Below are 23,727 nucleotides of genomic sequence, written 5' to 3'. Positions count from 1 at the left end.
GTGCAGAAGGACAGACAAGACAGGTCTTAGGAATTAACTAGTAAATTTCATGGCAGGTGCTTTAGTTTTACTGAAATCCAGAGCAAGAAATGTGCAAGACTTCTCTAACCTTGAAAAGGTAGCAAATTCTTCAGCTGCAAGCTGGGGAGTGCAGGTAGAGAGCATTGGCATGAGTATAAAGTTTTGTACCTCCAAGAGACTCCATTTCAGGCTACCTGAAAATGAGGAAGTCATTATCCCTATAAATGGGAGTGATGTGGCCCTTCCTGCATGGTCTACCTACAAGTATTTCTCACTGCTGTTTCTGCAGACAAACAAGCTAAGGATTTCATTTGAAGAAACAAGCAGTGTATCTGGAACAGGGTTTTATAGTGAGCTTGACTTCCATAGCTCCCAACAAAGTTAGCTGTGGAAGGAAGAAGGTGAGGAATATTTATTGGATATAAATTTAGCTGATAACTGACCTACTGAAAAGCATCAGAGCCTGACTGGTAAACTAATAGCTCTCAATTACCACTGCAGGCCTGTGATGTAAACTTAATATGAACATATTCTACACAACAAAAGTATACAGGAACTAAAAGACTCTTTTCTCTTTTTTCAGGTGATACTGTCACTATTGGAGATGTGTCTTTTAAACTCAAAACACCGAAGAACCCAGAACTTGTTCCACAGAACTACAGTAAGAATCTGCTTTCCTTGTGAATTGACATTGAGGTTTTGTTCTAAAAACTTTACTTCCTCTAGTAGCTCTACTGATTTTACTGAAATTATTTAAGAAATGTGGTTTGAAAAATAATGTACGCTGGGGAAGGCTCTCTTTACTGAGCTCTTTAAGATACCTCAGGTTCAGCAGATTATACTGGAATGTCCTAACTTTGACCGTATCTTGTCACTGTAATATATGGGAAGGTACAGGGATACATGTATGTTTACATATTTTGGCTGCTTCATTAATTGCTTTTCATGAAGCTCAAATTGTTTGACCGTTGAGCTGTACCTGTTTATCATTCAATTGCAGTATGTCCTAGAAGTTTTCTACTATATGGCAAATGTGTGAGGTTTTTCTACTGTGCTATTTACCATTTCTAGGTTATCATATTATTGTTGTAAGCAGACTTTCAAAATTCATCAAGTTAATGAGAAATCAATTGCACAATGATAAAAAGTACTATCAAATACTTAGCAAAGTCACTGGCAACTCTGCAGATTAACAGTGTGCATATGTATATATGCAATTAGTTCACATTACGTTTTGGTACCTTATTAAAAATGCCACACATTTGTAGCCACCCATATTTCCTGCATTTCCTCCTTTTTATTGAGGCTACGTGCTTCCCAACTTTTCCTTTTGGATCAGCAAGGAAATCACAGTTTTGTTGTGGCATTTCCTAGGGCAGTTCAGGCCAGTTCTTTCCTGTGGATCTAGAATGGTCACTTGCTACTTGTTCAGTGCTTCCACATAGCTGTAAAGGCTACTGGATATCCAAAACTTAAAAACAAACAAACAAACAAAGAAAACAACAACAACAACAAAAAACACCTGATTTTTCCACACAGACAAAATTTCAGATTAAAACCAAACACATATACTGTTCTAAAAGGGTATGTAGTCCTTAGGCTATGCTTAGATGTGGCCATGCATTGAGAACTCCCAGTCACTGTCCTCCCTAGACTTGCAAGGTCCTACAGCTGGAATATGAGTGAAGAAAACTGCAGATTTATTTGGGTGGGATGAGAGGTTATTTTGAGACTGGAGGGATCACAAAGAGAATTGGAGGAACTACAGACCTGTCACCCCAATCTCGGTACTGGGGTCAGTCATGGAGCAGATCATCTTGAGTGCAATCACATGGCATGTGCATCCAGGAGATGAGGCCCAGCCAGCATGAGCTCATGAAAGGCAGATCCTGCTTAGCAAAACTGATCTTCTATGATTGTCTATATAGACTTCAGTAAAGCCTTTGACTCTGTCTCCCATACTATTCCCCTGGAGAAGCTGGCGGCTCATGGCTTGGACAACTGTACTCTTACCTGGGTAGAAAACTGTCTGGAGGCCCAGGCCCAGAGAGTGCTGAAGATTGGCTGCTCAGGAAGGTGATGAAGTCACCATCCCTGGAAGTTTTTAAGAAGCATGTAGATACAGCACTGAGGGACATGGTTTAGTGGGAATGGTGGTCACGATCCGATGGTTGGACTAGGGGATCTTGGAGGTCTTTTCCAACCTTAGTCTTTCTTCGGTTCTGTGGTTCTTTTCGGTTTACAGAGGTGGTGTCGATAATACCAAGAGTAGACTTGCCACTGTGTAGCTGGCAGAATGGCAGATAACTGCTGTGAGAGATGCTCACCAAGTGTGTTACAGGCATACAGTATTGGAAAAGGTAGAAACTGCTGTGTGAAGGTTTATATTGTAGCATTCTTAGGTAATAGTATTTGGGTTTGTCAGGCCTTCCTTATTTTTAGTAACTGTGGGATAGTAGACCTCTGTTACAGTTGCCATATTTAGCTAAGTTTCTTAACCCTCCTCTTTTTTGAAACGCAGCCTTTCTTCTGTGATATAAAACATTTCTGCAACTCCTTTGCATTTAATATAAACGTTAGATGCATAAAAAATTAACATGTATTGATCTGTTTGTCCTTCAAGAAATGTAGCAGGAACAGAGAAAGAGAGATTTTATCTGCTTTCGGCCAGTGATTAGTTTTGAGGTCTGCCAGCAGGTTGGTATGCCAGGCTGATGCTCGGCATCTGGATTATGGACTGCTCAGTTCCTGTGCCCCATTAAGCATGACACTGTGACACCTTTCTTCAAGGTGATGGAAGTTACCAAAGCTATCCTATGCCACGTGTCAATCCTTGCTGTTATGGGGTTGCCCATTGAGAAAGGATTCCCGTTTCTGAGTGTAACAGCGCTTCCCACACCTTGTGAGCTCTCTGGGAACGCGGCCAAGCAGTTGAGAAATGCTGCTCTGTGTTATTTCTTTACGTTGCTTCTTAGAGGATGGATTTTTGTGTTTCACTTTTTCCTATGCTTTCTCATTTGATCATGAGATACATTAGTTATCTGTATCCATGACTAATGCGATCAGTTTCACTTATTGAAGTTTCTTGTAGATGGATTTATTTTCTTGTTTTCTGTGCTGTACCAAAAGCATTAATTTTAACAATGCCTCCATACCTTCCACTTCTCCTAACTGTGGCAGGCACTATTACAAGTTTTGGTACATAAGCACTTTTCAGCAACATTTATGTTAACTCTGTTGCAACAACAGAATGTCTTTCAGGTCTTTGGACTGATGAGAGGTGGGAGAGTATGAGAATGCTTGATAAAGAAGAATGTTGTTTTAGTTAGTGATTTTAAAGGAAGAAGAAGCTGAAAACTAGTGAAAGCAGGTAGTACAGTGGAACTGTACAGAGCTGTGGGATCTTAGCTAGAATCTGATTCTACAACCAAAAGTAAAATTTACTAACAATTATTACATTGCTAATAATTACATATTATTGTATCTTATTAGTTGCTTCTCTTTTTGAATGATCATAACTGGCATGCTTGAGATACTGCTGTTCATTAGTATTCATTTATTGAACAGAAGGGTTATTTAAGGTACATGATTTTGCTTGTGAATTTGAATAGTAAATTAATTATAATTAAATAAGGTAGAATATTCATGTGCTTATAGCAGGAAATCTCTCTCTAATACTTGAATACATATTTTTTCATATAGTTCTAATGTAGGAAATTTTTATGCCATGATTTTTAAGTTCTGTGGTTATATCACCACGGAGAACAAGGTTATATTCCCTTATTGAAATTAAGTTGATTATATTGGCTCCACGTCTATTATAGCTTTGTTGTGAGGCATTTGTAGAGAACGGGCATCACTTACTGAGTGTATTTGTCCCTAAGAGAGTTTTTGTTTTGCGGTATGAAAGACTGTGCTGTAGATATTTGGTGTAAAATATATGAATGTAGTTGCATGCTTACACTCATCTGTAAGCTTAGATGCCATATCTTTTAAAATTTTGCTATAGGGACTGATACTGCATTTGAATTGTTCGAGTTTCTCACCACATTTCCTTTAAGCTAAGACTAGAAATAGTTTGATCACCCAGTTCACTGGGTTTTGAAAAGGTCTGGAGTCACTTCACCATTGTGATGTTTGCAGTGGAGTAAGAGCTAAGAGGAGGGAATTAAAGCAGTGACAGTTCATTTACTAGCACTGCAAATAATGCAGTTTTCTAGCTTACCATCTGTGTAGGATAGAATGCTCTTGTTATTCTGCCAGATAATAATCATGGTAAAATGCAGTAACGTTGGAAGTGCGTATCTATAATGTACAGAAAGTTTTAAGGAAGTTACAACTTATTCTAAACTCTACATTATTATTCTAGGCTTAAAAATAGCCTTAGGAACCTTGAGGAAAAATTGTAACACAATAAAGAATGTAAACGTATTAAGTACCTACAAAATCTTGGCTTTGTCATTTTATCCTTAATTAATACCAGGTAACTTCATTCTTTCTATTACTACATTAAACTGATCAAATTTTAAGTCTTTCTTTGAATGTCATTACATTTTGCTGAAACACACAGGATGTGTGCTGCTGGTTACCTTCTGATTTGATGTTTGGCTTTTTGGCTTTTTGCTAGGTACGTTGCAACCTCGCTATGTAGCACTCCATTTTGTGTGCTAATATAAAATACTGTTTTGCTGTTGTTGGCAAATGGCTTTTTCTTGGAAGATGATAATTAAAGGTACATAAAATCTGAATTGTTTTAAATTTTTCTAAGTGACAAGTAAAAATGAGTCATACGCAAGGGAATTTTGTTAATGGGGTTTCTGTCTGACACGTTCTAGAAGGCAGGCACTTAGTTTTGCACTGCTTGTTCTTTTATCAGCAAAAACAAAACCTACATTTTTAAAATCCCACCATGCCTGAAAAGTGTGATCTTATCTGTAATTATTCTTTGGAGAAACTTTGTGTGGCTTTTTGTGTTACTTTGTGTTTATTAATCTTGACCAAAAATTTCCTGATGTAGGCTTTGTATAATGACAGAGAATCCTCATTAAGACAGGAAATGTGATGTTCAGTGGTCATGCCACGTAGGTGCTGCTGTGTGAAGGTGCAAATGCATTTGGGAATTTGCCTATATTCCTATTACAGGTAACTGTTGCATTTGGAAAAGTTAGTTTCAAACACTTTGTGGTTTTATGCCACCCTCCCCTCAGAAGTGAAATGCATATATACCTCTGGGGTTCAGTGTGTCTCTGTTAAGTTGTATAGGTTGTTAGTTAGACCGGTTGAGACATATGAGGATGAAATAGAGAAGGAAAACTAAATGAAGCACTAAATGAAATTATGTTGTTGAAGGGGAATTCTTCTGATGCTGGGGAAATCAGAGCTATTTTTGTGTAGTGGGATCAGTGGTGTCAGCAGCTTCTTTTTCTTATTAATCAGTATTGCCTTAACAGTAAGATGCCTCTGTGTTCTTGTCCTGGAATGGTATGCAGCATTTGCAGAAGAGGAGAACAAGTGTGTGCATTCAGTTCTTGCTCAAAGAGGGTTCAGATTTGTGCTGGAACATGTGTTCCTTCATTTTAGTTTACATCAAATCCACAAGTTTACCGAATGCAACACACTACTGAGACAGGTTGGATTGCAAGATGACTGTAATTTCATGTTAACAAAGGTTTTTGTCATACATTTCTTTTTCTCCTAGCATAAAGATGTCTCCTGTCAGAGTTTGTGATTATTTCAGTACTTAGTTTTCTTGTAGCCTTGCAGCTGTAATGTTGCTTGGCTATTATCTCCTAACCAAGAATTTTCAGTGGTGTTTCTTTGTCTGTAAGGCTGTCAGCATTTTACATCATTATCCCCATTATTTTGTTTATACCAAGGCTGGAGCAGAGGGTGGCACACTGTCATAGAAATCTTCAGGAAGAGTCTGGGTGCTGAAGACTGTCCCTGGTGCTTCATAGCAAAGTCAGCTGAATCCTAACTATAGATAAAGGTAGATGTTTACCGTCTGTGTTCTTTAAATGTGTCAGTGATGTAGATTCCAGACCCAATCTCTTCCAATAATTAATGATTATTTTGTGTGTGGGGGGAAAAAGCTTTGCCACATTTAGATCTTTACGGATATATTTCTGATTCATAATAACCATGATGTACAAATTGGTTTGGTTTTCTTTTTTAACTGTAATTATGTCTTGCATATTGGAAATACAGTTGTTAAGATTTTAACAAGATTTTAAGGCTCAGGGATGATCTTATCTCTTGTCAGCTACCTGAAAGGAGGCTGTGGTGAAGTGAGAGTTGGTCTCTTTTCCCATGTGACTAGCAATAGGATTAGAGAGAATGGTCTCAAGTTGTGCCAGGGGAACTTCAGGTTGGATGTTAGGAAATACTTTTCCTCTGAGAGAGTGATTAGATGCTGGAGCAAACTGGCCAGGGTGGTGGTGGAGTCACTGCCTCTGGAGGTGTTCAAGAAATGTTTAGATGTTGTACTGAGGGACATGTTTTAGTAGGAAATATTGGTGGTAGGTGGATGGTTGGACTGGATCTTAAAAGTCTTTTCCAACCTTGGTGATTCTGTGATTTTATGATTCTGTAATTCATTTTTTCTCTAGTCCGAATTCCAGTATCTTTTTCCATGTCTTCTAGATTTTTGATCATTCTTCTTGGTCATTTCTTGAATCTCATGAATGTGTTTGTACTGGATGGAGCTCTTGTGCTCAAAAGCAGGAACAATATGGCCCACCAGTCGGACGCTGATCTGACTGCTCTGGCTATATATTTTCCTATGAGTTACACATCCAGCTAATAACAGTTTCATTTACTCCATATTTGTAGGTTAATAACAGAATCTTAGTCTCTTGAATCCCATTCAGTGTTCCTTCCAAAAAGCTGTTTGATTTGACATGATTACTTTATGTTCTCATTTATATTCAAATGGAGTCAGTGATCTATCTGTGTACATCTTATCCCTTCCTGTGAAGCAGACGGCTTGGAGGAATTAATGATAAATAGATTTACAGTCTAATCCAAGGAGGTAACTTCCCCCTTTTTAAGCCCATGCAAAGATACACTAATTGTTGCCCTACCGCTGCAAGAACAAAAATTGTTGGAATGAAGGCTGTTTCCATGAAAATTTTATGAGGAAAAATAGTGTTCCAATGAAAACTGACTGTGATGCAACCACATTGTGAGTCTTTGAATACTCTTTGGGTTCCGTGATCCTCCTGGACAACATGCTCGATCACATAAAGAATGAGATGTGATCCGAGACAGCCAGCACGGCTTCACCAAAGGAAGGCCATGCCTAACTAATCTTGTGGCCTTCTATGATGGAGTGACGGCATTGGTGGATGAAGGGAAGGCAACCGATGTCATTTACCTGGACCTGAGCAAGGCCTTTGACATGGTCCCCCACCACATCCTCACCTCCAAATTGGAGGGAAGTGGATTTGATGAGTGGACGACCCGATGGATAAAAAACTGGTTGAAAGGCCGCAGACAGAGGGTGGTGGTGGGAGTTGGCCTTATTCAGCCTGGAGAAGAGAAGGCTGCGGGGTGACCTCATTGCAGCCTATCAATACCTGAAGGGAACCTACACCCAAGAGGGGAGTAAACTCTTCAAAAGGGCTGACAACAGCAGGACTAGGGGAAATGGATCCAAGTTGAAGGAGGGAAGATTTAGGTTGGATGTTAGGGGGAAGTTCTTCACAAGGAGAGTAGTTAGGCCCTGGAACAGGCTGCCCAGGGAGGTTGTGGATGCCCCGTCCTTGGACGTGTTCAAGGCCAGATTGGACGGGGTCCTGGGCAACCTGATCTGAATGTGTATGTTTGGTGGCCCTGCTAGGCAGGGGGGTTGGAACTACATGATCCTTGAGGTCCCTTCCAACCCAAGTGATTCTGTGTTTCTGTGATCTGTGCATCAGTGTAAAATTGGAAGAGCAACAGTTTTTTCCTTGTAAAATGCTAAATGAAAGCAGCTGAAAGCAGTCTGCATGTAAGGGCCTTCCTCTTCAGCTCAGATGCCCTGCCTTCCCCCTAACGCACAAAAGCTGTGAAATGTGTCCTGGTGAGCTCAGTTGTTTTGAACATTTTTTAAAGATATGTTTGTGTCTATAGACAAAGACCTCTCTCTTTACCCCCTCCTTCCTGTTATAGAGTTGCCACCCCTACACTGGCTGTGCAGCAAATGGTATGTAAACTGAAGGAACCCTTGGTAACTATACAAAAGGGAGATCATTTTTCCCTCACAGATTTTTGCCTCACCTGGAAAAAAAGGAGTCGTTTTCAAACTCTAAACAAGTGCTGTAACAAAGGTGTGAGTATGCAGTAGTCTTTTTCATTTTGTTTGAATGACACACAGTGGTACGTTCTAAGTGGTAAGTGGTTTAGTGGGCATGTAAGTGGTGGGTTGGCAGTTGGACTAAATGACCTTAGAGGTCTTTGCAACCTTACAGATTCTATGATTTTAAGTGCCTGCTGGTTTTTGTTTGATTAACCAAACCAGAGTTATACAGAGACTGTGATATATTTTATACCACATCTGGATTAGATATTCTTGGAAATTGGTTTATTTGTCTGTTTGCATCTGAACAGTGGGAAGAGGTATCTGTCATTTATGGGATTTCTTCTGTAGATGGGCTACAACTTGCCAACAGCAAGTCTGCTATCTCCACTGAATGTTACTTCTTCATGAGTGTAGCATATGCCACGAATTCAAGTATGAGTGAACTGGAAAATTTCAGAGGCTAACATATCCATTTCCATCTTGGTTTTATCAAAAGCTGATTTGTGGATCAAACAGCAGTGGCTGCTGCATTTGCTTCAGAATCGGTCTACAATGTTTTCTTCTTTGGAGGATTTCTCCATTCTGCTTTAATTGCTCACTTTACAAAACGTTTGCAAAGATTCTGCTAGGTGTTTTCCCACTTGCAACATATTCAAAAGAGGTCTAAGGCAATTTCTTTCTCTGGCTGTCGTCAATAAACAGGAACAGCAAACTGTAGCACTGGCTACTCTTCTGCATGTGCCAGATGGTGTCTTTGAGAATACACGGCGGAGGCTTCCAATGCACCACCCTGCAGATTAAGAATATTGGGCCAGCTACTCAACTAGTGCAAATCAGCAGAGTGCCACTGAACAGCTTGTGTAAACCCAGTTTGCATTAGGTGTTATCTGACTCATGGGATAATTAATAAAAACTGCTGCATTATACATGCTGATGCTTTTGCAGCTAATTTGCCTTGTCTTCTAAATGTCACAGAAAATGATTATGTGCCTCTTGGAGTCAAGTCAATATATAATACTTGAATAGTGAGAATTTTTTTTTCAAGTTTTGGTAGGCACAAGAAGTTTGCTGTGCAGATACCACAGTAAAAGTAGTCTTAATATATAGAAATAATATACAATATAATATACTGCATCTGAAGTTTCTTTTGAAAAGTATAATGTGCTGTGGGAGCAGTGTGTTCAATGTAGACTTCATATGCATAGAAAATTTCATATTTTTCTGATTTTTAGAAGGAAACTGAAGTAGGGTTACTATATGGAGAGATGTACAAGTATTACACATTAAAATAGAAGGAACTGAAAAGTGGAAGCTGTTGGCATGACAGTTCACCTAAGGGAACACTTTCTTTGAATTCTCAGCATTATTTATAACGGGCTTCCTTTGAGTGAGTTTGCAGATGGTCAGTGTGGTGACTGGGACTTAAAAATGCATTATAATTGCTCCAGCTGTAACCCGTATGTGGGAAGAGTTATTTGAATGATGAAGCAATGAAACCACTTTCTAGTAACTTTAAATCAGTATGAAACGGTGTGTTTTTGTGACCCTTTCTCCAAAAGCAAAGTTAGGAAATTAGAGGAACATAAGCATCCTGAAATGCCTTAAGGTTTGCATGGGAGGGGGAGGCGGTCATGTTCCAAAGGCTGTTAGATTTCAAATGCTCATGTTCCCATTTAAATGACAGTTTGTCTTACAGATGCTGCTGAACATTCTAAAATCCTGTTTCTATTTATGGTGCTGCTTTTAAGTCTGACCTGAGGTTTTTTTTTTTTTTTTTTCTTGAGGCCATCCTAAAAATAAAAAAGATAGCTACACATGTTAAGTGAAATACACCAGAGGCGCCTGCAGTCATGCTGTGTCGATGCTTCAAATGTGTGACTTTTGATGTGAAAAGAATTCAGTGTTCCAGCAAGATTTGCAAGGTTATTTCTCCAATTTAGGGAATGTACCTTTTTTCCTTAATTTTATTTAATTTTTTTTTGGTAGCAGTTCCTAAAGAAATGCACTAATGATGCACACAGTGCATTCATACAACAGGTGGAAGTTATAATGAATGTGTCTGTATCTTTGTCTGTATCTTGGAATTTTAGTGGTACCTTTCATAAAACACTGTGTGATGCTTTTCAAATTAGCATACTTTTAAAGCAGCAGAATTTGGACAGCTAGGGTCTGGTGTGCTTCATTAGCCCTTATTTCATGAGAATTATATCTAATGTGAATTTTGTTTTCTCCTGAAAGTCTCATAGAAATGAATACGTTCTCTGAAGGACCAATTTGCATTTGCCTGTGGTGTGTGGTACGTGTGATGTGCATTGCTTTTGGATAAAAACAGTATTGCAGTAAAGAGGAATGTATGCCTTCATTCATATGATCTTACCACACCAACACTTGAGAGAGCAGTATATGCAGTAATCCCAGGAACATTAATGACAGCTGTTTAAAAACAGAACCAATCCCTGAGATGTTTGTTTACAGTTAATCTGATGATCCTAACACAAAGGTTACTTGTTTAATTCACGACCACGCCACTCTGGGAATGCCCAAGCTCATCTGATTTCAGTAACTAAGCAGGGTTGGGCCTGGTTAGTACATGGATACTTGGATGAGGGACCTCCTGGGAATACTGGGTGCTGCAGGCTGCTTGCTTTAGGAGGAAGCTTTTCACACACAGGGTGGTGAAACACCGGAACAGGCTGCCTGAGGAGGTTGTAGATGCTCCATCCCTGGAGGCATTCAAGGCCAGGCTGGATGTGGCTGTGGGCAGCCTGGGGGGTCGAACCCTGGGGAGTTTTCAACCCAGGTCATTCTATGATTATTTATGTGTGCATGTTACTCTTGCTCATATTGGTGGTGAGGTTATAGCAGATTTCACTGGAAATGGGAGATTTCTGATTGTTTTCTTTAGTGATAGATCTAAGTCTTCACTTAAAATTTTAATAAAGTTTTCATTAGTCACCCTTATACCCTCTTCCTAGAATCTCGCAGGATCATTTTCTGCTGTTTCTATTGTTTTACAAAAAGGAATTGTCTTTCTGATACACAAAGATACAAAGGCAAATTGGAAGCCCTGAGAATTGAGGGATATTACTGCTTGCTTTCCTTGAACTCTCCTTATTTCAGCCTCAGGAAAGCTAAAGTAGAAACAGGACTTGTTTCTTAAAATTTTGGTTTCTAATTGAGTCCAGTAAACATGCTAAAAAAAGGGTAAATAAACAACTAATAATGTGAGGATTTTGTCTTCTCACACTCCTTTCTTACTGCACTTCGGATGCATCTCCAGCATTGCATCCACCTCCCTCGAGGCCCTCGCTTCAAACCCTCTCATTGGTCTTGTCACATTATTCTGAAAGCAACCATATACACACAAGCATAAATAAACCTCCGTCCTGACTTGCTTGTGCTCTTGCTCTCCTTTTTGCCCATTTCTGAGGAAGGGCTGTGCTGTGCTGCGGGCTACATGAAGGTATGGGCTGTGGGTGATGTATGGCAGCAGGAACGGTGCCCCCCTCTCAGAGCACACGATGCTCTCCAGTAGTGCCAGCAGTTGAATGAATGTGGTAAATATTAAATACAATCAGTGGCATTCTTTACAGGGATATGTGGATCTGCTTTGATTTGGTTTTCATTATGATTTTGGAAGCTACTTGGTATTGATAAGTCATGTAGTGTTACTATGAGTCTTGCTTTTCTGTGATAGTTGGTGTGTGCTACTGTGTGAAAACATAAGCAGGACTGTAGTTGGCTTTTAAGAAAGTACCAAATAAAATATATTCTGAAAATGAATCTACTTATGGCGGTACAAGCAGAGTGTTCATTTATTTAAAGTTCATGATTTACAGAAGAATTGGGATGTAGGCTGGATTAGTCTTTTACAAATGAAAATCAACTTGTCTTTCCCATATCAAGCTGATGCTGAGAAGTCTTTTCATTAATGAGCTCAGTGTGAAATTAAGATCATCAGCTTTTTTCTGTTTTTGTTTTGTTTTACTTGTTTTAAAAGAGCAATTTTCAAAGAGGGAAAGGCAGTGGGTAAGATATAAACTATTGTATAAAGTAAGTAGCCTAAGAGAAATTGTGTAGAATTCTCTGCATTTCTGTTACCTGGCTTTAGGACACATCTTTATGTCTTTGTTTTAGTTTTTGAGAAAAGAACAAAAAAATGCATGGATGACCAGCTATCTAACACTTTTTAGACTTATTGTGTTCTTGTCTTTATTTTTCTTTCAAAGTGACAGATTCTTTTGCCCAGTCTGTAGTACAGCATTTAAGATGGATAATGCAGAAAGATCTTCTCGGCCAGGATGTCTTTCTTATTGGACCTCCTGGGCCCTTGCGACGGTCTATTGCCATGCAGTATCTGGTATGTATGTTGATTTAAGTTCTTGGAGAAAGAGACATTAGTTAGCCATCAGTTAGATATTCCTCTACTAGCCAAACTGAGGAAAGTATTACTGTAAAATTTCACAGCAAGCAACTTGAGGAGGTAAATAAGTTTTTCCATAAAGGTTCTTTCCAGACTTCAGTTTGTTTTAGATGAATAAAGAGTGCAGGCATTTTAATATGTTCTTCTGCCTAAGCTCCAGGGAAAAAGAAAGTTGGAAGACTATGTTACCATATGCTATCACAAATGGAGAAACAGTTTGTTCTAGGCATTATGTATGTTGGAAGATTAAGATATCTGCCTACTGTTACAGACAACAAATCGTTTTTGCTTCTTTTTATAGAAAAAGATATGAAGTAAAGGATTTGGGAAAGAAGTGTTCTAAATAACTTTTGGGAACAGTTATCATGAGTGATCAGAAAGTGGAGATGTGCGTGTGATCCACACTTAGAATGTGGGAAGAACTTGCCTACATCCATCTGCATGAACCATGGCAGCACTGTGTGCAAGATTTTGCATTAAAGGCATTTGTGTTTTTAAATGATCAGGATGGGGGATGAGTGGCTGCTCCAAAAGAAAATGTGCATAGGGTTTTGTCTGCCATGGATTCTACCCAAGATCTGGTTGTGCAGAAGGATCACCAATGGAGGTGTGTAACAATTGTCATGAAGATCAGCCATTTCTTTTCAAATCAAAAGAAAGGAATTCAAAGACTGGCTCTCAGAGGTAAAGCTCTCAGAGGAAAGCTGTATGATTTTGAATTTTGGAAAGGAGAAAAAAGATTTAATGCTCTAATAGACCAGATATGCTACTTGATAGCTCAGTGCATTCCTTAGAAGAGATGAGGAGAGTTTGGTATAACCTAAAAAGAGGAGACACCTGATAGCAAGGCATGGGACATAGGCTGTATCCTTGTTTACACCAGTGTGTATACACCTGAGCTTCATTAGAAAGATTGCTGCTTATTGTTTCAATGCTTTCCATGAGTGACAAGGGCTAGGGGTAGTTCAGCATCAATCTGTTTCCTAGCAGAATGCGTAATATCTCAGATAAAGAAGTAGCAGGAGCATCAGGTATAAGTACACTTATTTTTTGTTTTGGTTTTCTTTTTTCCTTTAAGATGGAAATTTCTAAGTAGAACTCCTGAATTTTTTATTTTTATTTTTTTTTAAAAACAAACCTAAAGATTTTTCTTTTTGAAGTAGTATATAATTTTACAGAAGTAAACTGCAACTTGTGTTAATATTGGCAGAGGTGGTGAGAAAAATATAGTTCATCAGTATATTCACAAAGTATGTGCAGGTAATAATTGCAGCTGTGTCACACTGTGTTACTGAGCAGTGACAGAATTGAAGCTTTCAAATAATTTATGGAAAAGTTGGATTTCTATCCATGATTTGTGGATGTTGATTGTTTCTTGGTGTCCAAAACCAGAAAATTAGCCATAAAGAAGACTTTATGGATGCTCAGTTGAACATCTTTATTGCTGGTTATTATGTTTTTAGAATAGATTGGGAGAAAATAAAACTTTATTGAGCAGAAATTCAAACCATTTTGTTTGAGGCAGAACACACTGTAAACGTTTTAAAAATAAGATATATTAGATCTGAAAGTTATTTCAGATCACTGTGCTTTGTCTGGAGCTCTTTTGTGCAATTATACCATTGGACTTATTGTTAGAAGTTCACTTACTGGAGTTGTGGTTTTATTTTTGTAATAACCTCAGTTTGTTGTCCACAGGAACTGACAAAGAGAGAGGTAGAATATATTGCTCTATCAAGGGACACCACTGAGACAGACCTGAAACAGCGACGAGAGATCCGAGATGGCAGTGCTTTTTATCTTGATCAGGCAAGTTACAGTCACACACCACCTCATTCCTGTTTACAACTGCTTTGAAGACAATCATGGTTTAAATGATGAAAACTCAATATGTGGCATACAGAATGACTGGTATGTTTCTGATGGTTAGAAGATTTCCTAAAACACTCCTGATTTTGTTATTACTGAAAATGTTGTCTTTTCCCAAATCCAAGATTGCTCCCTCTATTACCCTTTTACCCTTTTGTTTGGACTCTATTAGGGAGACAATTTATTCTGTTTATTATAATGATGAGAAGTGAAATTCATTCAGTGCAGGTAGACTGTAGTTTCACAAGCACTTCTCTAGATATTGCTCTTGCCTAACCAATGTAGCACGTTAGATGTATTTTCGAAATGAGTCCTTTGATCTAATGTCACTGAAAAAGAGTCTAGTTCATTTATGTTAGTACTGCTCTGTGTATTTAAACCCAAGCACAGTAAATGGAGACAATTGGGAGATTTGGTTCAGAAGATCACTTCTGATCAGAATTAAAATTATGATCTAAACACTCCTGTCATCAGTATTTGCCAACACATTAAGTAAAACTGTAGAGTGACTTAGGTTAGGAAAAATTTATTGTAAGATATCAAGGACATGTCTACAGGTAAAATATATACTTTGTTTAGAATGTCTGTTTTGATTTATATACAAGTTAGATGCCTAAATAAATAGAGTGGGTCAGTTTCTCTGATGTGGTATGAATTTAAATGTTATATCTAAAGCAGTTTTCAGTTGTTAGTATGATAGAGGTTAATGATAGCACCATCCTGTGAGTAATTTGTGGGTGGAAAGTAGAAAGGGAATAGGAGAAGAAAGAAAGCCTAAATGTTTTATTCTCTACATTAAAGAAATAATTTACTATTTTTAAAATAAGAAAAGAAGAAGTACAATTAATCTCTTTTTCAGCACTACCAACCTTCAAAATATATTTTCTTGAAATCATGGTAAATGATGGTGATAGATTCTCAGATTTGAAATTATTTACTGGTTATCCATAAATATGAGAGTTGTACAATATGAGATAATTTAAAGGATAAATCCTATGTGGATTAGGGCTGTAAATGACTTCTTGCTTACCAGAGGATGAAAGCATTTGTGCAGACTATAGAGCTCACTTATTAACTCGTGAGCTCCATTGCTAACTGTTGTTATAGACAGTCTTATCCTTGCGCTTACTGCAGAGTAAAGAGAAGTTCTCTCTCAGTGTAGAAGCATTAGTTAATTAACATTTATAAAACCCAAGTATTAGGGGCTGTATGAATCTCAGCAAGATGTGAGAATAATCTGTTAATTGTATTTGTGTGAAGACTGTGATCCCAGTATAAATACAAAGCAGCTTGTTTCACTTTGCACAAGCTATTTTGAGTGATCTCGCTTCAGTAAGAGTATTCTGTGAAGATTACCTTTCTAAAGTAAAGGTCTCAGATTACCTATCTTCTTCCATCTGTTGGAAATTTTCAGTTGAAAGGCTTTTACCAGAGTCCAACATAGCAGTATTTCAGACCCGGGTTTTCCTTTAGCAAGATATTCAAGTGAATCATACTCAAGTTGACTACATATGCTTAAGTTTTGTGGGAAAGATGATAAAACAAATAACTGCTATTTAGATGTGTACTGAAAACATGAAAGATGAACCTATTAGATAGTGATGTTCTACCCAAAGTTTTCTTGCACTGTATTTTAATTATAGGCACTTAAAGGATGATAGATAGCTAATGTTTTCAGTGCAAAACATTGCAAAAGCTAGATTCTAGTCTTCTTTAAACCTCAGTCTATGAACTGTTTCAAGACAGAGAAGGCAACAGTAGGTAGCCTTAAGAAAATATTTCTGGTAGAGCTTGATACAATAGCTTCCATTGCCATAGGTGAGCTAAAGAAAAGATGAACTTATATGAGAAACTGAAGATATAAGCTATACTTTTTGGATTTACATACTGTTTCCTTTTCTGTGGAACATTACGCTTGCTGTTCATGACACTATATAGAAGACAGCAAAGCTCAGAAGTCTTCTTTTCCAGAACATCCACTGGGTGAATTCTGTGGGTCAAATAAAACTTACCTGTCAGTTGTCTAGGAGGCTCTTTGCAAGTCACAGTATAATAATGTAGTTATCTAACACCTTGAATGATAGTATACTGTGATGGCAACTGGCATCTTATTAGTAGAAATAAATTTCATGTAATCAGGTTCGTAAAATTGTCTCTGAGTGATTGTTAATGTATTATAGCTGCTTATAGCTCTACATTTAATAATGACAAAATAAATACTGTAAGTGGATATCTCAATATCTCAGATACTTCAAAGCATCTGATTTATTTTAACAAGAAGTTGCTGAGTATGATGGCAGATAGTTATTTTATATAGACCTGGGAAAAGTAACTGGTAGGCATTGACTGAAGTTCTGCGTTGTCATGTCATTGAAAGGTCAGCATGTGTCTTAACCAATTCTCATTTCTTAATGCTAGAGTGAATCATATGGGAGGAGACGTAGAGTTACAAAGTAAGAAGAGAGATCTGATGAGGAAAAAAATTGAAACATTTTAAAATCAGGAATGGGGAAAACAAAATGAATGACTAGGAACCATTAATATAAAGGCAAACCTTGAATTATCAAATAAATTCCCAGTTACAATTGTGTAAAACAAAGGCACTATGGTGAATTATTTGTTTTCATTCAAGTACTGGCAGCAGGAACTTGTCTTCTTGACTTTACCTTGAGCCAGTAACTTTGGTTTTGAGCTGTTAATTGACAGAAGTTTCAGAAGTGTCATCACTGAAATTACTGAAACAATTAAGTAACCTCTTGGATCTTGTTCTGTAATTTATTGCATGGGTTAATTAAGTTATGCATCAAGTGGCTGGTTAGATTTACTCCTTATTACATAGATATTTAACTGGAAAATTCAGCTGTTATTGATTGAAGAGCCAATCTTGCAGCATCTTTCTGTTTCTTTAAATCTTTGTACCTGAGCCACTTAATTGAACCAATATTGACATTCTTATTTCAGTTTCAAAATGTTTTCAAAATCCTGTTTTCAAAAATTATGTAGTTAGATGTAATATTTTTGACACTTTTGCCATTTCTGATGCAATTTTTCTTTACATCGTCTGCATGCCTCTGATCTAAATTTTTATTTCTGCAGCCTCCTATGCTTTTTAATTGTTACATCTAAGGAAATCCTACATTAAAATTTTGTAGTGTGTGCAACTGGGAGAGCAGCTAAGCTAATTTCTGCTTAAGAAGTGTATCACTCCTATGTTGCCTAGAGCACCTGGTTTTGTTACCACTGCATCTTCCAGGTTTAGTATTAAATTGAAACACTTCCCAAACACTGAACTCCTGATCATGTGAACAATCTTTTCCCTTTAGCATAAGCAAACTGAAGATGGAATAAATAGAACAATATTATATGGGTGTATGCTGAGAAACTACAAATATAAGATAATTTTTGAACATTTGCTAATTAAGCTGTGGATGGATGAGTATGTAAATCATAGCTATTGCTGTGTATGCAGAAAGTTAGTGTATCTTTGAATTGTGTGAATCATAGAAACATAGAATGGCTTGGGTTGGAAAGGACCTTGAAGATCATCAAGTTTCAACCCCCCCGCCACAGGCAGGGCTGCCAACCCCCACATTTAATACTAGGCCAGGCTGCCCAGGGCCCCATCTGGAAATGGGGCATTTGCAACCTCTCTGGGCAGCCTGTTCCAGCACCTCACCAATCATAAATAATCAGTAAAGAACTTCCCCTGATATCCAGCCTGTAACTTCCCTCCTTCAACTTAAAACCATTTCCCCTTGTCCTGCTGTTATCTACCCTTGTAAAGAGTTGGCTCCTCTCCTGTTTATAGGCTCCCCTTAGGTACTGGAAGGATGCAATGAGGTCTTTTCTCCAACCTGAACAAGCCCAGCTCTCTCAGCTTGTCTTCACAGGGGAGGTACTCCATCCCTCTAATCATCTTTGTGGCCCTCCTCTGGCTACTCTCCAACAGTTTCAATGCTCCATGTGAGCATGCTTGTTTTAACAGAATATCTTTGATGATGGAGTTAGGAATATACAGATTGTACAGTGATAAAATTTCAAATTGTTTGTCAAGGTAACAAAAAAATGACCTGCTCTGGTTTGAATGACTTCATGTAGTAACCTGTTGAACTTGAAGAGTGATGAAATGACAGCTTAAACTGTCCTGTCTGTAAAACAGATGTGACACAAAACCCCCGAGCAGCTTAGCACTACATAGAATTACATTTATTTTCTTTTATTCAAAAGAGATTAGGAAGTTTTTGTTTTTTTTTTTAAAGTGAAGATGTGAGATTAATTGAATAAAATGCTCGTATTTAAGCCTGTGTATGTGTATACATATATAAATAAGTACATATATACCACAAAAACTTGTTATAAACTAGCAAAGAGGTGAGCAAGAATAATTCAGCTGTTAAAAAAAAGTATACAGTGAATGCAAACTGTGTAGTTCTGTGATTTATTATTACTATGTTGGAGGTCACAGTGAGTTTTTGATGAACTGGTAAGTTAGCCAAATAAAGGCATCATCAAAACAGTGTGATGTATTTTAATGACTGTTCCACACTGCAGTATCTGTCTATTTGGTATAGGCAGCTAGATAAGAAAGTCTGTAGAAAGCAGAGGTATGCAGTCCAGAAGTACAAAAGTGAACTATTGATTTTCTGGTTCTGCCTAACATTGCACAGAAAGAAGAATGCTATATGGAAATAGGTAGAAAGCAGTAGTATTTGGTTGAAGTTAATCTTCACTGACATCAACACAGTATTTCTTGTCTATTAAGAAAAAAAAAAGCATGATAAAGACCTCTGTATAATCTCTCTTAACTCTTTGTATTTTAATCCTTTGCAACACTGCTTTATGTTCCTAAAATTGTCATCGTTTAACTGGGCTTGTTAAGAGTCTGGTATCCTGATTTGATGTAGAAGACATATGAGATGAGTAGTTGTGATGTAATGAGAGGAGTACTACAACTGCAAATTTAGAATTCCTTATAGATTAAAATTAAACTGATTTCACCTGATCCAATGGGTGGCAACCCTGCCCGTGGCAGGGGGATTGCAACTAGATGATCTTTAAGTTCCCTCCCAACCCAAGGCGTTCTATGAACACTGTTTCAGACATCTGAAGTCTTTTTGGTTACTGAATATCCCATCTGACAGTGCCATCATATACTGTGAATTGTGTCTCCCTTTCCTTTTGCTTACAGTATTACCCAAAACAAATGCAATCTGCCTTTTAATTTTCTAGCATCGATGGAGAAAATTAGCTATGAAACCCACCCAGAAAACATTTGATTGTCTCAGCAAGGGAGGTGGGCTGAAGTATGAAGGTATACTCCCCTCCATTACAGAGGATTAAAAAGGTTTAAACATTTGCTTTCTCTCATGCTTTAAAAAAAATATATTAATTAACCAAAATTACTAATTTATTGCTTTTAATAAAACCTGAACATCAAGCTTGAAAGTGATATAACTTATTTTGTTGTGGCCTAGCTTGTAAAGTTAAAAAAAATAGTTTATCTACAAAAATTGTTATAAAAAATAGAATAGACACTCTCAGATGAATAGTAGTATTTAACTGATGAAAGTAGTTTTAAATCTCATCTTTAAATGGCATTGTGCATTTGAAAGCATTTTTTTTCATTAAATGTTACTGAAAAGAATGAGCAACATCTTACAAATACTGAAAGATAATACTAAGTTTTTTAATAAGTTTGGCATTGCTGCTTTGAAATTGTTTGAACGTTGTTTTTATTAGCCCTTCAAATTACTACAAAATATTTGACTATTTTTATTTGAGAGGTAATATGTTATCACTTTCATTCATTAACTAATCATTCACTCCAGTATTCCGCAGCTGCTTTCCTCTGCTGATCTCTCAAGGGAAATCAATAAGAAAGGACTTGAGCATTGTAAAAATTGAACAAATATATTAAATGTTATTGTTTGGTAGCTATATAGACATGCTGCCTGACTGGCAGATATTTTTAAATTCTAGTAAAGTAGATTATCCCATTTGGTGACAGCCTTATGTGCTTCATTGATCTCAGCGTGTCTGTACATCTATCTTTAGACTCCCTCTAAATTTTTAGGTAATTTCTATTTCCATACAAGTATTACAGAAAATGTGATGGTCTGATTATTTCAGTTATATCTTCTTGAAAGTATAACCTGAGAAAATTGCAAGTTTTGGTCAATATCCTCCTTATTCCCCAGTAAAGTGAGGAGGAAAACCTCACTGCATACTCCATTCTGCATCTCTGCCCTTTATTTATATGTTATTATAGAATCATAGAATGATTTGGGTTGGAAGAGACCTTAAAGCCCACCAAGTTCCAGCCCCCTGCAGGACTGCCACCTAGCAGCTCAGGCTGCCCAGGGCCCCATCCAACCTGGCCTTCATTACTGCCAGGGATGGAGCACCCACAGCTCCTCTGGGCAGGTGTGCCAACGCCTCACCACCCTCTGAGTGAATAACTTTCCCCTGACATCTAATCTGAATTTCCCTTTGATTTTAGAACATTTTCCCCGTGTCCCATCACTGTCTACCTGTGTAAAAAGCTGCTTTCCCTCCTGTTTATAATCTCCTTTTAAATATTGGAAGGCCACAATGAGCCTTCTCTGCTCCAGGCTGAACAAGCCAAACCCTTTAGCCTGTCTTCATAGAAAAGGTGCTCCAGCCCTCTGATCATCCTCTTAGCCCTCCTCTGGACCTGCTCCCAAGAGCTCCATGCCTTTCTTGTGCTGGGAGCTCCAGTCCTGAATGCAGTACTCCAGATGGGTCCTCACAAGAGCAGAGTAGAGGGGGACAGTCACCTCCCTTGACCTGTTGACCAATCCTCTTCCTTTACCTGCTGGTTAGTTTAAATGATTTACTTTTGATAAAATTGCTTCTACTTGACCCCATGGAAAGTAATTCAGAAATTAGCAATTTCACCTGAGCTTTGTGACATTTGATGGCTACAGGGACTCAAATCAATGTGTTCCCCCCCCCAGTCGCTGCAGCATGAGTTTATGTTTTTAAGTTCTGTTATCCTCTTGCAGGCACACACGATCGTGGTAACTCAAAAACAGCCAAACTTTTGTTTTATCTTTACCAGATGATTTCTCAAGTCTCCAGGTATCTCCTGAAAAAGAGACGGTTTAATTAATAATTAATGTTCAGCAATTTTTGGAGCATTTTTTACCATTTGGAAACATAGCCTGTACATGATATTCACAGTGATGCGCAAGTTGAAAAAAATAAGGCTATTTATGGTTTGTAATATACCTCAAAATCACAGAATTTTTTGGTTTTATTTTATTCATTCTGCTGAGAAAACCAAATTAGATTCCAGTGGTGGCGTTTCAGACAACACTGTTCAAATTCTTATGCTCTTGCAAACTACTTTGCTTAGCTTTATAAAAACGTCCTTCCTCTGGTGTTTGCACTTAGGCATGTGCATTATGTCAAGCTATTTTCTGCCCCCTCTTTCTGTTGCTGTGTAAGTTTATTTATGTGACTTTTTTCATGAGTGGGGTTTTATTGTTCCTGCAGTTGTTGTGCTTTGCTCTGCTCAAGTGCAGGGGCCCTGTTGTGCAAAAGACTGTGAATACCTTTTATGTGTTGTGTACTTAATAAGGTGTTTATGCCTTTGAAGAAAGAAATATATTTTTGTAGGTGAATTATGAAAGCAGAGTAAGCAATCCACACTACATATTTGTTGCCTAAGTCTATTGCAATGGGAGTAATACTGTGTTAAGGGTTTCTACTCTTGGGGAAGAAACTCAGCCTGTTTTAAGTTCGTGTATTCCCTGGAGCAGGTATCCAGGTAACCATTCTTTCAGATCTGTGGGGGCACAGGTGGGAGGCAATGAGCTTGGTTCTGCATTTGATGAGCAAAATAGTCCCTAGCTAGAGTTAAAATAAACCTGAAGATAAGCATTTAACAAATCCCTCTCTGCCTTTTAACAAGAATTAATACCTTTAATCTCAGGTTTACCATCAAGGTTGCATAATATAACACCCTCTGTCAAATTATATTTTATATTAAACACTTTAAACAAATGAGGCTGGTGAGAGAGTGAGACAGCACAGCTATTTTGGGGTTTTCATTATAGAATTATGAAGATGAGTTTCTTGGAAACATCTTTTAAAAAACGATTTTCAGTGACAGATTGCAAACTTGCTTGCCTTTCTCTTATTTGTTACGCTTTTTAGTTTCCAAAACAACCCGTCACAGATATGACTGAAATAATGATTCAGAAGATACCTCGCAGTGTGCAAAGCTTATTGCAGAAATTTATTACTTGTTACCAAACAGGTTGCATAAATATCACAGTTCAGCCAGGGATACACAGCTGTTTAAGAGCAGACATTATGCTGTCTGATGTTAGTACTACTCGCAAGCCTTAGAGTGAGGTGAATTGTTTGTATATTTCATTGTATTTTGGAGAATAGTTTACTGTATTTTAGAAATGCTTTAAAAATATCCAAGGAGCACAATTTGTTTAAAGAAAAAAAAATAAATCAGAGTAAATTAGAACCCAGATGATGATGTTATTATTGTTGTTATGGGGATTCTTTGATTAAGAAGTGAAAAAAACATAGTTGAGCACTCAGACATTCCTGAAGCTGATCATCTTTGGCTACCTATACATACTTCTTAAAATATGTAGCATCCATTTTGAAATATTGTACTGAGCAACATAACCTTGGATAAAAATTTTGAATGGTTTTTTAGCTCAGAAAAATTGCTTTCTTTTTAAATTGTGATCTTCTGAATTGATCTGCGTGCTTTAATAGGCACTTCTCAAGATTGTACTGTCAGTAGAGAACATTTTTTTGAAGTTCACAGTATACTTCTGGATAATCTAAACCTATACCAGATTGTGCAAGTCCAAAAGAGAGGCTTATTGGTACCAGTGCCTGGTCAGAAGCTACAGGCACAAACTGGAGCACAGGAGGTTCCCTCTGAACACCAGGAGCCCTTCTGTGCTGTGCAGTGGCGGAGCACTGGCACAGCCTGCCCAGAACTGTGGCATCTCCTCCTTAGGGACCTCCCAAAGCTGCCCTTGGATGTGGCCCTGGGCACCCTGCTCTGGGTGTCCCTGCTGAGGCAGGGGCTGGAGCAGAGGGACCCAGAGGGCCCTGGCAGCCTCAGTTATGTTGT

At 37.9% G+C, this 23,727-nt stretch overlaps 2 protein-coding genes across 4 annotated transcripts in view; one reads left to right on the top strand and one right to left on the bottom strand.

Moving 5' to 3' along the window:
• NAA16 (N-alpha-acetyltransferase 16, NatA auxiliary subunit) overlaps nucleotides 1-23,727 on the bottom strand; it is a 366,631-nt gene that overhangs the window by 89,848 nt on the left and 253,056 nt on the right. The gene's annotated exons all lie outside the window — the stretch shown is intronic.
• VWA8 (von Willebrand factor A domain containing 8) overlaps nucleotides 1-23,727 on the top strand; it is a 174,965-nt gene that overhangs the window by 9,934 nt on the left and 141,304 nt on the right. For 2 of the 3 annotated variants that reach the window (XM_052705551.1, XM_052705550.1), the window contains 3 exons: nucleotides 605-682; nucleotides 12,532-12,662; nucleotides 14,424-14,534. In XM_052705551.1, the coding sequence (XP_052561511.1) occupies nucleotides 605-682; nucleotides 12,532-12,662; nucleotides 14,424-14,534 (320 nt within the window). Of the gene's footprint in view, nucleotides 1-604; nucleotides 683-12,531; nucleotides 12,663-13,064; nucleotides 13,410-14,423; nucleotides 14,535-23,727 lie in introns of those variants that run through there. The other variant, XM_052705552.1, reaches the window with a different exon arrangement.

Source organism: Tympanuchus pallidicinctus, unplaced genomic scaffold (assembly GCF_026119805.1).
Source record: "Tympanuchus pallidicinctus isolate F22 unplaced genomic scaffold, pur_lepc_1.0 scaffold6, whole genome shotgun sequence".
NCBI classification, from domain to species: Eukaryota; Metazoa; Chordata; class Aves; order Galliformes; family Phasianidae; genus Tympanuchus; species Tympanuchus pallidicinctus.
This window is presented reverse-complemented; position numbering and strand designations above follow the sequence as displayed.